Source organism: Solea senegalensis, linkage group LG20 (assembly GCF_019176455.1).
Source record: "Solea senegalensis isolate Sse05_10M linkage group LG20, IFAPA_SoseM_1, whole genome shotgun sequence".
Lineage (NCBI taxonomy): Eukaryota > Metazoa > Chordata > Actinopteri > Pleuronectiformes > Soleidae > Solea > Solea senegalensis.
This window is the reverse complement of record NC_058039.1, coordinates 8,400,199-8,416,350: the sequence shown is the minus strand read 5'-3', so window position 1 is coordinate 8,416,350 and position 16,152 is coordinate 8,400,199. Positions and strand designations below refer to the sequence as shown.

At 41.7% G+C, this 16,152-nt stretch overlaps 1 protein-coding gene across 1 annotated transcript; it reads right to left on the bottom strand.

Moving 5' to 3' along the window:
- Positions 1–318: 318 nt before the first annotated feature.
- dclk3 (doublecortin-like kinase 3) lies at positions 319–8,855 on the bottom strand. The gene is made up of 7 exons (XM_044052758.1): positions 8,602–8,855; positions 6,764–6,984; positions 5,907–6,038; positions 3,641–4,840; positions 2,646–2,778; positions 2,332–2,499; positions 319–2,220 (listed from the first exon to the last, which is right to left on the bottom strand). The coding sequence occupies exons 1-7, from the start codon at positions 8,669–8,671 to the stop codon at positions 1,616–1,618; spliced, it is 2,529 nt and encodes an 842-aa protein (XP_043908693.1). The 5' UTR covers positions 8,672–8,855; the 3' UTR covers positions 319–1,615.
- Between the last annotated feature and the right edge of the window lie 7,297 nt (positions 8,856–16,152).

Below are 16,152 nucleotides of genomic sequence, written 5' to 3'. Positions count from 1 at the left end.
TCATGATTTTACAAAATGACGTGAGTCATTGTCTCAAGAAATGTAAATTTTATTTTTGCTTTAAGGAGGAAAAGAACATTTAAACTATCAACACTATTGAATCACAATATTTGTAGAATCCCAATGCAAATTGCATCGGCACCCAAGTATCATGATGCATTACATTACATTACATGTCATTTAGCAGACGCTTTTTTCCAAAGCGACTTACAATGGAATCAAGTACAATTAGCCAGGGGTGGAATCGAACTTGCGACCATGATGTCTTTGGTACACAAGGTAGGGTCTTAACCACTGAGCCACTCCACCCCCATGCAATTGTGTAGTAACATATGTATATAGTTCCATACCTAATACCACAATATCCAAATTAAAAGAAAAGAAACAAGGAGTGTGTGGCTGTGTGGTCATGAGTGGAAACCAGTTTCATTCTCTGTAAGGACAGGTCAAGCCTTTCAAGTGAAAAATCGCACATAATAAGAAAATAACTTCAAAGTAATCAAAGTCCGTCCTAAGTGCCCTTGTCCTCTGATACTTTCATCTCTTTAGTGCCCCAGATTTGAGGGTTGACAGCCTTCAGGACTGGGACGGGTGCCTGTGTTTACAGGATGGGGGGTTATGTGATTGTAAATGGGTGGAGCAGGACGTCAGAGTTTCAGCTGCTTGCAATCTGGGAGGAACAGGACTAACCGCTCCCATTGGACAGACACATATGCCTTGTTTGGTGTGTGAGGAATGCCAGTAAAGCTATATCATACCCTCGACTACCACAGACAGCCAGTGTGGTCAAGTACTACTCTATTTCCTGTCTGAGCAATATTCCCATTATTAACCAATGGATCATTAAATTCTCACCAAAAGATTCAAATTTACTTGTCACAGTTCTACAGTTCAAGAAAGCATTGGCTTGTATATTATGTGTAGTAAACGCTCTGAAAGAAAGATAGTATGCTACAACATGGTAAATATCTCAAACCCTTTCATTAATACACAGAAAAAGTTCTACATACAGATACGTTTTAGTTTAGTAATGTCTAGTAAACTAATGTTGCCAGACAAATGATCCTAAGGCAGACTTCTAGGAATGAACTTTCAGCTGTGTAAAGGAGGACGGATCAGTTACATACCAGTGGAAATAGCAATGAGTAGAAATGGCAGACATAATAACATATTATATATCCTTAAAGATAAACATGTGTATGTTTATGATATATGTTCTACCAAAACAAAAACACATAGTGTCTTGCAATAAAAAAAACAACTAAAAACTGACTCCAGCTTATGTTTTTGTCATTCCCAACCCCCTCTTGCAGTCATGGATGGACACGTAAAACACAACATATCATGACAGTTTATGACTACAGAATAAATGGATCACACATTGTCAATCATTCAAGGACCAAGAAAGCAGTGTTATTGTCTGAAACAATCAAAGTGATGACCTTGATCCAATCACACAGTTAACCATGGGATTCACAGTGGGGGTGTGGGCCGGGGGAAGATGAAGAGTTGGCTCGTCATGGTGTAGAGTGAGTTGAAAAAGGTTCCAGGTTAAAGTATGGGTGGGTCAGCTGCATTGGTGGAATGTGGTGACTGTTGAGGTGACTGGTGGCAGCTATTTCGTTTCGACTGTGTCAGTCTGGGATGGGGGTTCAGCTTTGGCCACAGGGGCACTAAAAAGACTGTGTTCAACTCTGATTGCACCGCCTGTTTCACAATCTGTGTTTGTGCTGCCTGTTTTACAGTCTGTGTTTGACAGTCTGATTCCTGGATCCCGTATTTCTCCTCTGCTGGTCTCTCTGCTGGGTGAGCCAGAGTCTGGTGAGGTGCAGTCTGGTTTCTGTTGCCTGGGTGTGTCCTCTGACACTGCACCTGTGACTCTTTTTTGTTGATGTGGTTTGTCCTCATCTTTCCATCTGCCTTTGATGAGCTCATTTAATCTCTCATCGCCTCTGCTGAGCTCTTTGTGTGTTCTTTCTCTCTTGCTGCCAATGTGTCTTGATCTTGTCATTGTTTCTGCTGTGTTTGAGTTAGCTGCTCTTTTATCTCTTTCAGTTTCCTCTCCGGTGTCTGCAGTGATCCTCTGAGTTTTGTCTGTGAACGCCCCCTGCTTGCAAAGTGAAACCATAGCCTTCACCCAGGGATGCTGCATGGTCTGCTCCGCTGTCAGCCTCACTGTGGGATCTGGGTGAAGCAGAGCTCTTACAAGGCCTCTGGCTTCTACAGGCAAACAAAAACACACGCAAAAAAGCATACAGAAATTTATGGTGCATTTATGTGTGAATGTATAGGCATTTCTACCAGCATGCATTATGTTTCTGTGCTTCTCACCCTCTGAGATGGGATCCCAGTAGGGGGAAAGAAAGTGGAGCTGCCCCTGTTTTATTAAGTGGAACAACTCCTCCTGGTCCCGATCTCGACTGCGATATGGGGGGAAACCACACAGCAGTATGTAGAGAATAACACCCAGAGCCCATACATCCACTGCTACACCATAACCTGTTGGATTAATCACAAACAATTCATGTCAGCATAAGAACACAAACATGATGCAGGTGAAAATAATTCTGGAAAGGATGCCACCCATATTTGTGCCAAAAAAGACAAGACAGCAAGTGTTTGATTGTACATAAACCAGCTCCAACCTGTTTCACGGAGAATCTCCGGGGCAACATATGTCGGTGTCCCACAAATGGTAAAGACCGGTTCAGTTACAACCATGGCAAGACCAAAGTCTCCCAGCTTCAGCCTGCAGATATCTCCTGCCACACGCTCTATCTAAGACAGAACCACAGACACAAGATTCAAACAGAAAGAGAGATTTTCAAAATTCAGTTCAACAGTTTTTAAGTTAGTGTTCATTTAGACAAACAACTTTATTTACTTAGCCTCAACACTAATATTAGTCAAAGAAATTAATTAGTAACCAACCACTTTGTATAATATGAAAATGACTAGGTTAGGAATTTTAGATATTGTTCTTTGGCCACTTAGTGATAATGTAACAGACACTGGCAGCAAAGCATATAGTAAAGTAAAGGTGCAATATGCAACATTCTGCATCACAAGATATCAGGAAACAAATATTACCGATGTAAATTTATAGTACTATGTCAGTACTACGTCTTGAGCAGTGTATGACGTCAAATTAATTCATCAACTCAAGCAATTACCCTGTTCATGGGACGACTCCTTTTAAACGCTCTCTCCCATATTACACACCTGTTAACGTTAAAGTTTTCAGGATGCTCTGTACATGATTACAAATTCACAAATTCCACTTGTACAGACACCATGAAAAAAAACATTGTTATGATGTTTTCAAAACCTCCAGGTGAAGGAGAATCTCTAGATTTAGTTCCAAAGAAAACTCATTCTTTGGTTCAAAAGCCTCAGACAAGAAGCTAGATAAGACCAGGTCTAATACTGGTCTGGCATTTCTGCCATGCAGAGCTCCTAGCAGCCACAAATGGACTCCTGAGTGGCTCAGAACTAGCATTCTTTGCTTGGACCACTTGATGTGTGAAATGCATGCTCATGTGACGTACATGTATTGCACCTATACAAGCCTTTCAGATTTCATTGATGTTATCGCATAATTTGCACACTACACCCTCTTTCGCTGATACCAGATACCCACCAGTAGGTTTTCTGGTTTGAGGTCTCGGTGAACGATACTCTTGCTGTGGATGTAATGTAGAGCGTCACTCATGTCTGACACTATCAGTCCCGCCTCGGCCTCTGAAAACTTCCCTCTTTCACTGATGGCCTCAAACAGATCGCCTCCACTCACCAGCTCCATCACCAAGTACGAGTGAGTGTGCGTGTGGTGGTGCGAGAAAAGGCGCACAATGTGACGGTGACACAGGCTGCCCAGGAGGCTCAGCTCGTTCTGCATCATGTGCTCTCGACCGATCAGCTTGGAACGTTCAACTATCTTCATGGCAAGTGTTTGTCCGTTGTCACGGCGGCGGCACTCTCGCACCACTGCGAAGTTCCCGTCTCCAACCACTCGCCCTATTTCATAGCAACGCTCAATATCTGACTGGGTGACATTGCTGCCATCGGTAGGGAGGTCAAAGGTCGTCCCCTGCTCTTCGTCTTTCTGTGCTGGACCTACATGTGGGAGTGGTTTTGAAAGTTGTAAGTGTGTAAGACTCTTCTCCTCCTTCATGCTGACAGGTGGAGGAGGTGAAAGGCTGAGAGGGACGTCCGGCTTTGACACCTCTTGTTCTGAATGAGAACCACCTCTTTGCTTTCTTGACACAGGAGGAAGTGGGGCCCTCCCTGATAGGGCATTGATCCAGTCTAGACCGTGATGTTTGGCTCTTATTGCTAAGCAGTTTTCACACATCGTAGGAGATGGTATTTCTGCTTCTTTAGGACCCTCCTCGAATTTAAATGAACCAAGGATGGAAGGCTGTTGCTCTCTAATCCCACCCCTCATATTCAGTCTCTGCAGGTGGTTTGGAGGTTGAGCCGGTTTCCTACCAGAGCTCTTTTTATGTGACTTCTGAACATCTGCGTCATAAATTTCAGGTTTGTGTGTCTCTTTATGGTGAGGCGTGTGTGTTTCACTGTGTTTAGCTGTTCCCTTATTTGTCTCCAGGTTAGTGTCAATGCTTTCTGCCCCTTCGCTGTATCCGCTGTCGGCCTTCGTAGCTTTGTCCGGCGTGGAGGTAAGTCTTTTTTCCCAAGCCCGAAGTGCCTCAGCCCGGAAATGGGAATGATCTGGAAAGAGCTCTTCCAGAGCCTCCTGCACACTGCTCAGTTCTGGACGAGCCTTACCCAGAGCCAGGAAAGCCACCTCACCTCGGAAGAAGTCACACACACCTTTGACCTATGAAAATAAAAGAATAACAACATGTCAACAGCAAAATTTCATCTCCTGGTATGATTTATGTATATGTTGAGCTGGAAGGCGAAGAGTGTATAGAATATGTGACATTTATAGTACCACAGGACTTTCTCCTCATCGTTGAGTGTTCAAATAGACCCCCAAGGAGAGAATGACCTTAGCAGCAGCCTCCAAATAATTTGATTCTGAGAAACAGCATTTAAGACCTTTTGCGGTATCATTGTATGAAATCACACTTCTAAATCTTCAGTGTTCACGTATCGCTTCATTTTATTGTCCTGTGTTGCACTTGTACTTTATTTGTCCCAGTCAACAGATGAGTATCAACTGCATTTATTGACCTTGTGAGTGGATTACTGACTGACAAAGCAGGACAATGCCATGGGGGCTGAAACCTTCAGGGGCCTGCAGGTACTTTGAGTTTCTTCGCATTTTTGTGGGGGAGTACACTATAGAACAAACAGTAACCCTTAGAAGAAAAGGGCCTTGAGCTGAGTCCTGTGTTATTACATCAACTCAAGGCCCTGTCATAAAGAGAGTCATGGTTTCCAGCTTGGAAAGAACCTCAGACGTTACAGAGGGAAGTCACAAGGGCTTCATCAGCGTGTCTTTGTCCTGAGATGCAGGTTAATGTGTCAGGGCCTCTCTCCTCTACCCTCTGTGTGATTGCAGGAGTGGAGTCAGCTGTGCAGGAGCCAGGTCACCAGCTGACATGAATCTCAATCAAGCACAGCCTACAAATACCTGGTTCTGCCCCCCTCACTCTGCCAGATTGTAGACCCAGCTACCAGCTGGTCTACCTGTAGCTTTGTTCAAGTCTTTGTGCTCTGAATTACAAACCTTGTGTCTAATTGTTGTTTCCTGCTCAACTGGCTACACTCTGGCTCTTCTGGACTCACGGCCCTGCACGTCCCACTTTCAGAATAAATTCTTCAGTGTTATTTTATCAATCCCTTACACATTCTCCTGCCTCGGCGTTCAGGGTTTGCACCTGGGTTCCAGTTCGGTTGCTCTGCCATTGCACAATGTGACCGTTGTTGAGCCTCACCTCTCGTGCACGGGTTGTGTAAAGGCGTGTGACGCGAGATCTGTGCCAGCGAGGAAACCCCAATGCCTCAGAGACATCCAAGAGTAGTTGTTCAAAGGAGACCACACCTCTGCGGTTCAACAACACAGTCACCTTGGGGAGACAGAAGTGAAAACTGCCATCACAGGAATTGATAATTTGATACAATTTCTCACAACGTAGCCCTTCAGAAAAGGATTATAATGTGTAACGGCATTATTGATTTCTAAAAAAAACTCTTTACTACACACATACTACACACATATTATAAATATATAATATGTAACATTTCTGCATCAGAAAATTGTATTACTTCATGAGAAAAGACTTGAAAGTATCTGGACCCACATATTTAATAACAAATGCTTTACATCGGGTTGATTAATAGAAAATGGAAACTTAAGAAGACTTTTAACACATATTCAAGCTTTTTTTTGTCTTATGTGCTGTTGAGTCAAAGTTCAGATTTTTTTGAATCACATTTTTAGTAGTGATATAAAGTAGCGATAATTGTGTCACAAAATCATCATTTTTGTTCATACAAACGACTCACCTGTGTTGATTTCCAAATTTCACAAATTCAATCTGATTTTGAACATTTTAAATAGTTTTTGCTCAGGTGTGTTTATAAAGTTGGTGAAAATTACTTTTTCATCAGATTGCCTATAGGTTGTACTGAAAGCTAAGATATGAAACACTCTATATTGCACATTTGTATAGCCTCTGTATATACGTTTCAACATAGTAATGTGAAAGAAGCGGCCTAAATGCTCTGTGATTTAGGGGTTAATATAAATGCATTAGTACTCATGGCGAAAGAGCTGTAATAATTTAGTCACCTTTCGCAGTGAAGTCTGACCACTGGGGCGGACGATGGTGACTAGATGGGGCCGCTCAGCACTCTCCTCTGCGTGGCGTGTGTGGAAAAAAGGCAGGTGAGAGGGAGCTGGAGGAGGCTGCGGGAAGTGGGATCTGTGGTTCTGTCTTGACGGACGGGGGTGAATGGGCCACGGTTGGGGAATCCCACCAGGACACTTCAATAGGGGGATTTTAGGAGGAGCTGAAGCAGGCAGAGAGGAGGACAGGGATGGAAGGACAAAGACAAGAAAGTCAGGGACGGATCATTGAAAGTGATGCTGATGTCATTGCTCATTGGTGTGTTTCATGTTGACCTGTACACAAAGTAAAACTCATAAGTAACACAACACCAGTTCCTCATTTTGTGCGAGTGTGTGCACGCGTACTTGAGTGAAAACAAATCCGGCCGATCAGATTTGAGTGTTTTCCATCACACGGAGTGCAAGGGCCATTTGAGATTCCTCAAGCACCTCGCCCCACTGCCTAAATTATTTAGGCTTCCTTAAGTCAATCACACACTCACACACATTGACAAAAGGTTGGTTGACCTGGTTAGGGCTTAGCTGAATCTGCACGACTAATGAAACACAAGCGACACCGAGCATCTTTGACGTTTCACTTTCTGGCACCGAGGGAAATAGATGTTATCTGTCTATTCAGCCAGTTTTTGTTTGGGGTTTTTTCCAGACACTGGACAACGGACACAAACACAAGAGCCTAAACCTCCAACACTGACCAGGTCTCCTCTTTTAATAAGACACCACTGACCCCCTGAGAGTGAGAAACACACACACACACACAATAAGAGTGGACAAAGAAGACCCCCTCATGTCCTTTAGCTTAAACAGCTCATAAAGAACCAGCTGTGGCCAATCACCAGAGACTGAATCTGCCTTTACTTTGGGATGCAGGTGTGTGTTCTTGTATTTGTGGCTTTGTGAGGACCACAAATCGTATCTAAACCCTACGGAGTGAGGACATTTTGTCAAAGTGAGGACATTTTGGCTGGTCCTCACTTCTTTAAAGGGCTTTTTCTTGTATGACATTGCTTAATTTTAGGGCCCGCACATTAGTCCTCTATGTTGTGCTCACAGAACGTTACATAAAATATTTGACCTCTTTAAGCATAATTTCCCATAAATTCCCATTAATCTGGCCCATAATTATACCACTGCAGAGGAGGTTATGTTGGTGCAGGGTTTAGGTCCATGAGCTATGAAATAATTACATTTTTGTTAGTTAGTGGACGGACACAGCTTTATTTCACTCTTTTTTTGTGACAGTATGTGAGATGTCATTTGTGACATTTCTGTGAATATCTCAAGAAATGATGCAGCGATCATGATGCCAAAGTCTGATTTGCTGAGTGCTAAAATCTAAGAAGAGTTAAAATGTTGCGGTGTCTTCCTTTGTGTCTCCACCTTTCATACAACAAGTACATGTTGTAAAATAATGCATTCACACTTTCAGCAGGAGTCCACTCTGTTGACGTGACCTCTAATAAAGGTTTTATATTTATATTTGTGTTTGAGTGTGTGTCTGTGAGGCTGTAACTACCCATAGCTCATGTGTGTGTAAATAGGTGATAATTATGTTTTCACAGCTCACAAATTTGCGTTAGTATAGTAGTTTAATGGTAATCTGTCAATATAGTAATGATACAGTAATCTATATATGATACAGTAACCTGAGGATATAGTAATAATGTAGTAGTGTAATGATTTAGTAATAATAATGTTTTATGATAATACAGTAATAATAAAGTAATCTTTTTTCCCATTTAATCAGTAAAAATCCGTTCAATCCGGCATTAACTCACCTGCCATTCTCCATTTATTGTTACGTGCCGCTTCGCATCCTGCGTGACGTGTTCTCTGTGAGGGCGTCATTCCTCCTCCAAAAACAAACACGCTCACCTGTCTACTACACTTTTATTCCTCCTCTGTTGTTGTTGTTGTTGTTATTGTTGATCCTGCTGCTGCTTTCATATTCTCGACTCTTTGTGTCCAGAAAAAAGTAACGGGATACGCTGAGAGTTGACCGGACCTGCTGTGGCTACATGGTTGCCATGGATACGTGTCAAGTCGAATAGCCAGAGTACCGGGAAGTGGGGGAGTTCACAATCTCACAATCAAAATAAAAGACTGTGCGTGTGCTTAAGAACTGTAGTGTTGAAGTAAGAAGTGTTTAGCATTATATATTTATGTGTAAAGCATCTGTTTTACACATAAATACATGGCGGCTAGCTTAAAATGTCGACACATTTTAAGCTAGCTGCCGATGCTCGCCACTTAGCTTTTATTTTGAAGGAAGAGACCGGAAAAATAACATTTTATTTTGTGAATGGACGAGGAGACGAGAGTGTGTAGTGTAGTCAGAAAAGTGAAATGAGGTAAACAAGCCCTGCGTAACATTACATCATCGACAGTCCTGGAACCAAGTTGCATTTGTGACTGACGGGACTTTTATTATGAATGCGCTAAAGTTTTTAATAAAATTAAACCAACTTATGAAACCACAGAATAGCTTTAAAAAGGTACCAGAGCAGGACTATTCAATTACAAGCCAAGACATTTAGCTGGGTTAAACATTTCCAAGTAAGCAGCAGATGAGGACAAATATATTAATATAATTCATTCCTTCATTCAGAAGGAATGGGGCTAAAACCCCTTATATTTCCTGCTGGTGTGGAGCCCATGACAGCTACCAGTTACTGTCTGAGTGTATTCTGTCATTTAAAAATAAAACCCAGTTTTTGCTGTTTTTAGTTGTTGTTTTTGTGTACGCTGGTGTCTAAGGGCAGGGTCCATTTTCACATTTATGTTAATGTAATGTCTACAATTATTGCCATTGAATTTATGGAAAAAAAAATGTTTCATTGGCAAGCTATTTCTGCCAACTTTTTTGTATTCAGACGCATAGATTATTATACTTTTACAATAATATGCAGTGAAAACGGTGCTAATGCTGTGATGCTATTAAAATAGGTAAATTTGGTATAATGCCATTTTAAATGCTCAGTGTCCATTTTAACTTATATACAGGCTATATACTTATTTTGTATTCTGTATATTATTAGACCCTTGTTTGTTCATCATTATTAATTTATGAATTCACTTTGTGTTTTGATTGTTTCTCAACAGTTTAAAATGGAATACATTTAACAAATATAGTTATACCAAAGCTTCAGGAGCATCACAAGGATAACTGAGATTAATGAAAAAGGCCTTGAGATTATAAACAGTGTAGAACAAAGAGGCAAAAATCCCCTTGAGACACATTTGTGGTATAAAAGATTATTGAAAAATCTTTTTTCCAGCACAATTTTGCTTTATTCTTGTAAATGACAGGATCCCTTTCCCCTTGGGACTCTTTTAATACATGCACGGAAATATCAGTCCTTAGTTCATGTGAATATAAATGATGTTGTAATTAGAAAAAGTAAACTCTTCCTCAAGTTGTTAAAACCAACACATTTTTAGAAATACTGCAAGGCCTGACTTCAGTTCTGGAGGCTGCTGCTGCTGTTGTTGCTGCTGCTGTTGCTGCTGCTGCTGCTGCTGCTGCTTTCTCTGAGAGTGAAGGAGAGAAAAAACCCTTAAGGCTCAAACAAAACTCTTTATATCATAATGACTGGAGGAAAGTTATGCTGGAAAATCAAATTGACAGCAGGGGGAGAGGAACCTGCCAGTCTGCAGGGCTGTTACCCTGGTTTCACTGATGGAATCCAATATTCTACACACACACACACACACATGCACACACACACACACACACAGGCACACACACACACACACACACAGTGTCCAGTTACCCTCTTAATACACTGCCCCCCCATGGCTCTGTCTCCAAGAACTCAGTTAATACTGGATCAGGAAGTAACAGCTCCATATCCTGGACTCACTGTTGAGACTAAGCAGTGTGTGTGTGTCAGTGTGTTCTTGTGTGTGTGGCTTTGTGAGGACCAAAAATTGTATATACTATACAGTGAGGACATTTTGGCTGGTCCTCACATCTGTAAAAAGGGCTTTTTGGGGATTAAGGATTAGGGTTAGGGCTCGATTAGGGATGGAATTAGGTTTAAATTAACAGGGTAAAGTTTAAGATTAGGCATTCAGTTGGTATTTTTCCACTTGGTCAAGAGAAGGATAGACATATGATCCTTGTGATACTGGAATATTATTTATTTTCTTATTGAAGATTTTGTTTTTCTTTGACGGAAGTGACACTAATTGGGAATGAGACGTGTGTCTCAGAGCGGCCGTTTGATGATCACATGACACATTTATCTCTGAAAATGAGTGTGTCCCTTTAAATGAGGGTCCTCACTATGGATGAAGAGCAAACATCTGTGTGTGTGTGTTTGTGGGGTTCAGAGGAAAACAAACATACTGACAACAATCCATTATATTTAATATTTTCCCCTCATATTTACCTTATGTGAAGTGTTGAAGTGTAATTTCATTACTGATAGTGACACACTAGAGTGCACTAACAGTGTCTGGCCAGCAGAGGAGGCAAGTGTACCTACTACCTCATGTCTCTGCAGCTATGCAAGAGTTCTGTTATCCAAGCCAGAGCCAAGGGTTAAATCCCTAGAAAATCAACTCTGGTGGATGAACATGATTGTTGTTAATTTGATATGATATAATGGTGGATTTATGTGGGAAGAAATAAGATGAATGTGAGATGAGATGCTCCTTCTAAAGGCAAGTGTCGTCCTCAGGGACTCACAGCCACTGAGGATGGAGAAATCTCAAAAGAGCAAGATAAAATCTTGAACTGAAGCAAAGGTTTAAAAACACAGACAAACTATCCGACAAGTTAAATCATCATGATGTATCTGGAACTGGGGCAGTTTTTTGTTTAAACATTTTTTTTGCTCTTTTCACTCTCTCCTCCAAATAGTTTTACTCTTAATAATGATTGACCTCACTTGGACACACACACACAGATTAATGTAAACGTTACAGCCACTATGACATATGTTGTTGTGCATGTTAATCCTTATGTCTAACTCTTTTTCTGTCTGCTCTCCAAATAAATACCAAAGGAGGACATAAATCTGACGGACTGTGTGACCTGGAATAACTCTGTCCATCTATGTTTAACTCGTCTCCAACGTTTTGTCAGCTCTTCAATCTCCAGGGGTTTTATCGCAGGAATGTAATGTGAAGTCCATATGCAGAGGGAAAAACTTTCTCAACACACACAACACATGTTGTAGTTGTTAAGTCGATGGCAACTCGCTGCTGCCACATAAAGGACAACTTAAACAGTTAAAGCTGCAGTAGGCAGGATTGCTGGTTGTTGAGTTGTATCTGCAAATTATTAAGATTAAGATCCCAGATTTTGGGATTGTTGTCTCTGGACTGAGCTCCTCTCATGAGCAGACAGACACACCCAAGACTATCTCTCTTTCTTTAATACTCTTTGCCAAGATTGACACACATACACATTTTATTGCATTCATTGTTCAACTCTGCCTTTTCTAGATTTGTTTGCAGCATTTGAGGTTTTTTATCCCGTTTGCAGCACTGCAAAGAACATGCATGCACAATAGGTGTAGAGGACATCGGGCGATAGGTGGGGTACACCCTGGACAGTTCGCCAGTCCATCGCAGGGTATATCACATTGATAGAGACAAACAACCATTCACTCTCACACTCACTCCTATGGTCAATTTAGAGTGTCTAATTGACCTAATCCCCACATTGCATGTTTTTGGACTGTGGGAGGAAGCCGGAGAACCTGGAGAGAACCCACGCACACATGCGGAGAACATGCAAACTCCATGCAGAAAGGCTCTTGGGGCTAACCACAAACCACAGACTGCCGGCCACCGATTGGTCAGAGAGTGTCGTCACTGGAAGAGTCACGAACGCGACGTGCGACACATGAATCAAAACGAAAAATGTCGAAGTGTAGATCAGTTAAAAAATACTTGGATAATGAATCAGCAACATTTAGCACGGAGGTGTCTAAAATCTCAGTATTTAACAGAGGAGTCTGGCGTGTTTAGTGACAGCACTGCTGAAAGCTGGCCATCGTGAGCCGAATCACAACCAGTTCAGCTGTCTTTCAGTTCAGTGACTGTGATTAACTGATCCTAATGATTCAGTACACCAAAAACAACTGCTTTACTCGTCACTAGTTTGTGTCACATATAAAAACCCCACCCACCTTGAGGAGGTACTAAAGTAATGGAAGCCGTGCTAGAACTGTATAATGGAAAAGCACCACGTGTTTGCCGTCCAGAGTGTGACCCCGCCTATCGTCCTATGTCAACTGGGATTGGCTCCAGCGGCCCCGCGCCCCTCATCTGGAGGATAAAGCAATAAACAATGAAGGACAATGCCAAATACATCTTGCCTATATCTTCAATGTGCCTGATTGTTAACATTTAAAATTGTATTCTATGTAATTGTTAATAAAGCCGAATTATACCTTTCTTTTTTGAAATGTCAGTATTTAATACATACGTGCTGGGGTTAGGGTTAGGGTTAGGGGTAACTGACTCATGCATATTTTTTTTTATGTTCAAGCCTTTGCTTTTTCATTCATATAATAAAATTAGAGTGATACACTTGGTATTCAAGCTCCATGTGTACAAGGCAGTTCAAATGAGTTCATGTAAAGCAGCCTGAGATGCTGAGAGGGGCTGCACAATGAACAAAGGAATGCGTGTTACAGATACCCAGTTGTGTGTGTGTGTGTATGTGTGAATGTGTGAATAATTCACACACACACTCACATGAGGGGCCTGTAAAAGCTGGAAATATCAGCCTTTCTTTGATTTATGGCTGCCCTCCTATTCTCAGGCTGTTCTGCAGCCCAGGCCCATTCAGCAGCTTCTGCTTATGTCAGCTTGGTGTATATCTGTTCAGGCTGACAGACAGACAGACACACACACACACACACATACATGTACATATATAGATACCAGCTGAGCTGTAGACGTGTTTGTTAAGACCAAACACAGACAACGCACAGCTTTCCTGGGCAGTATTGGTGCAATCATCGCATGTTCAGTCAACAACAACCAGCAAGTCAAAAAATTGATTTTTGTTGTGTACACAGTTCAAAGTTCAACTTGATAGATAGAGGTGGAAAGAGTACTGAACTGTTCTATTCAAGTAAAAGTAGCACTATTGTGATAAGATTTTACTGAAGTACAAGTAAAAGTACTGGTCTAAAAATGTAAAAACGTAGCTTGTTTTAAATTGTTCTGAGAGTAAAAGTTACTTAGTTACTTTCTTTAACAAGGTTGGGGTTTATTTCTTGTGTCAAGGGGACACCAATCTCACATGAACTGTTTTGAATTAAAGCCAAACCTTTACAGTAAGTAAGGTGCTGACAAAACAAAATATCTAAACACATCATGTGTCAGTCAAAATGGGTCAAAAGTCACAAATGTCACTGTCACGAAGCGTCAAGTCTGTTAGTGATTTTGTTTTGCTTGGTTTCATTATTGTGTTAGTTTAGGTTTAAAGTCACATTAAGTTCATGTCACTTTTGGTGTGGGTTTGATTTTCACTTCCCCTTTTATTTTGGTAAATGTCATGTCTTCCTGTTGCGTGGTTTCTTCAGTTGTTTTGACACACCTCCCCTAATTCCCACATGCACTTCACCTGGTGATCCTTAAGTAATCACTGCACCTGCCCTTGATTCCCTCTCCCCTATATAGTGTCCCCAGTTCCCTTGTCATTTGCCAGTGTGTCGTTTATTCTTTCAAGAGAACACGTCAGAGTCCAAGTCTGTCTTGCCTTTTGTTTGTAAGCTCAAGTGCCAAGTCTAGTCTAGTCTAGTCAGGTTTCTCCTTCTACGAAGAAGTGGTTTTGATTTGGCTGTTTTTCTCAAGAGGAAAATAAATACTCTTGAATCACTCATCGTGTCTCCTGTCCATTTGGGTCCAAGCAGTGTAATCTCCATTCCTAACAGTCACTCACTCAGAGACCTTTAATTCTCGGAGCGCTAATTCACCCGTCCTCATTATACACTGCCAAAGTTTCTGGTGCCTAAACTATTATGATTATTCTTTTGTTAATTCTTATTCTTTCTTACCCAGTAACAGATGTGATTTAAACTGTAGCGAAGGACGGTACTTCCAAAAAAACCTGCTTAAGTAAAAGTAAAATCACAAATCAGTCCAAAGAAAACCCACTCAATCACTACTTTCCACCTCTGATGAATCGATAAATATAGTCTGACAATATCACTAAATGTATGCCTTCATCCAGACTTGATTAAGAAGTGTAAACCTGCAAGAGAAAAGTGAGTGAAAACCCTAGTGGTTTCCCAGCGCTCTATATCATTGGATTGTGAAAGATCAGGCCCACACCCACACATACACACACACACATACTTTAAAAAACATGCTTACCCAGAAACAGGCAGCCTGTGAGCACACTCAAGGCCAGGGCTACATGACTTTCACCTCTCACCTCTTCATGGCTCATTTAGCGAATGCCTCCCTCACACCTGTCCATGTCCATGTCATACCCACCAGCACAAATTCATTCCATCACACACACACACACACACACACAGATTTGCACCGCTATTTTTCTGAGGACACTGCGTTGACTTCCAGTCATTTGGACAGCCTGAAGGAACCATTATCCATAACCAGTTAATACCTAATCCTAATCTCACCCTAACCAAACCATGTCCTCAAAAATGAGGTTCTGCCTCATTGGGTCCCGGTTTTGGTCTCACTGGTCCCGACAAGGTCAGTGTTTATGCCAGAAACACAGACACAGCCAAGGGGAGATCAGTGGAGGACAGGGTCAGTGGGACAGAGTGTGTAGTGGTGTGATGTGATGTAGCCTAACAGCTTTCAATATTGACTTTCTCCCCGCCCCAGACACTGCTTTGTGTGTGTGTGTGTGTGTGTGTGTGTGTGATTACACAACCTCAAGAGATCATCTGACCGTTTGCAGATTGGGGGATGTCATCAGACTCAGAGACTGTGGCAATGAGGAGCCATGAATGCTGTGTGATGTGTGCGTATAATGTGTTCCGTCTTTGTGATTTGCGTTTCAGTTGTGTGAAGTTCGGACATGTGAGAACACGTCAATCTGTCCTCTAACGTCTTCGAAGAACACGCTACAATTAGAACATTAGAAACTAACAACTGGTTTTAAAGGTGCAGTTTGACATCCGTATATTTACATCTAGATAAAAAAAAAAAAAAATAGCATTGTTACTGCTTTCAGGTGTGTAATTTACACCAGATGTTTCCAAACCCCTAAGCCCAGAACCTGAACTGGACCTTGGGCTGGGCCGAACCAAGCTGTGAAAATCATAAAATGGCTCTGCAGCACACTGGATGTTTAAAAACTGCTCGGTATGTCACTCACACGATGA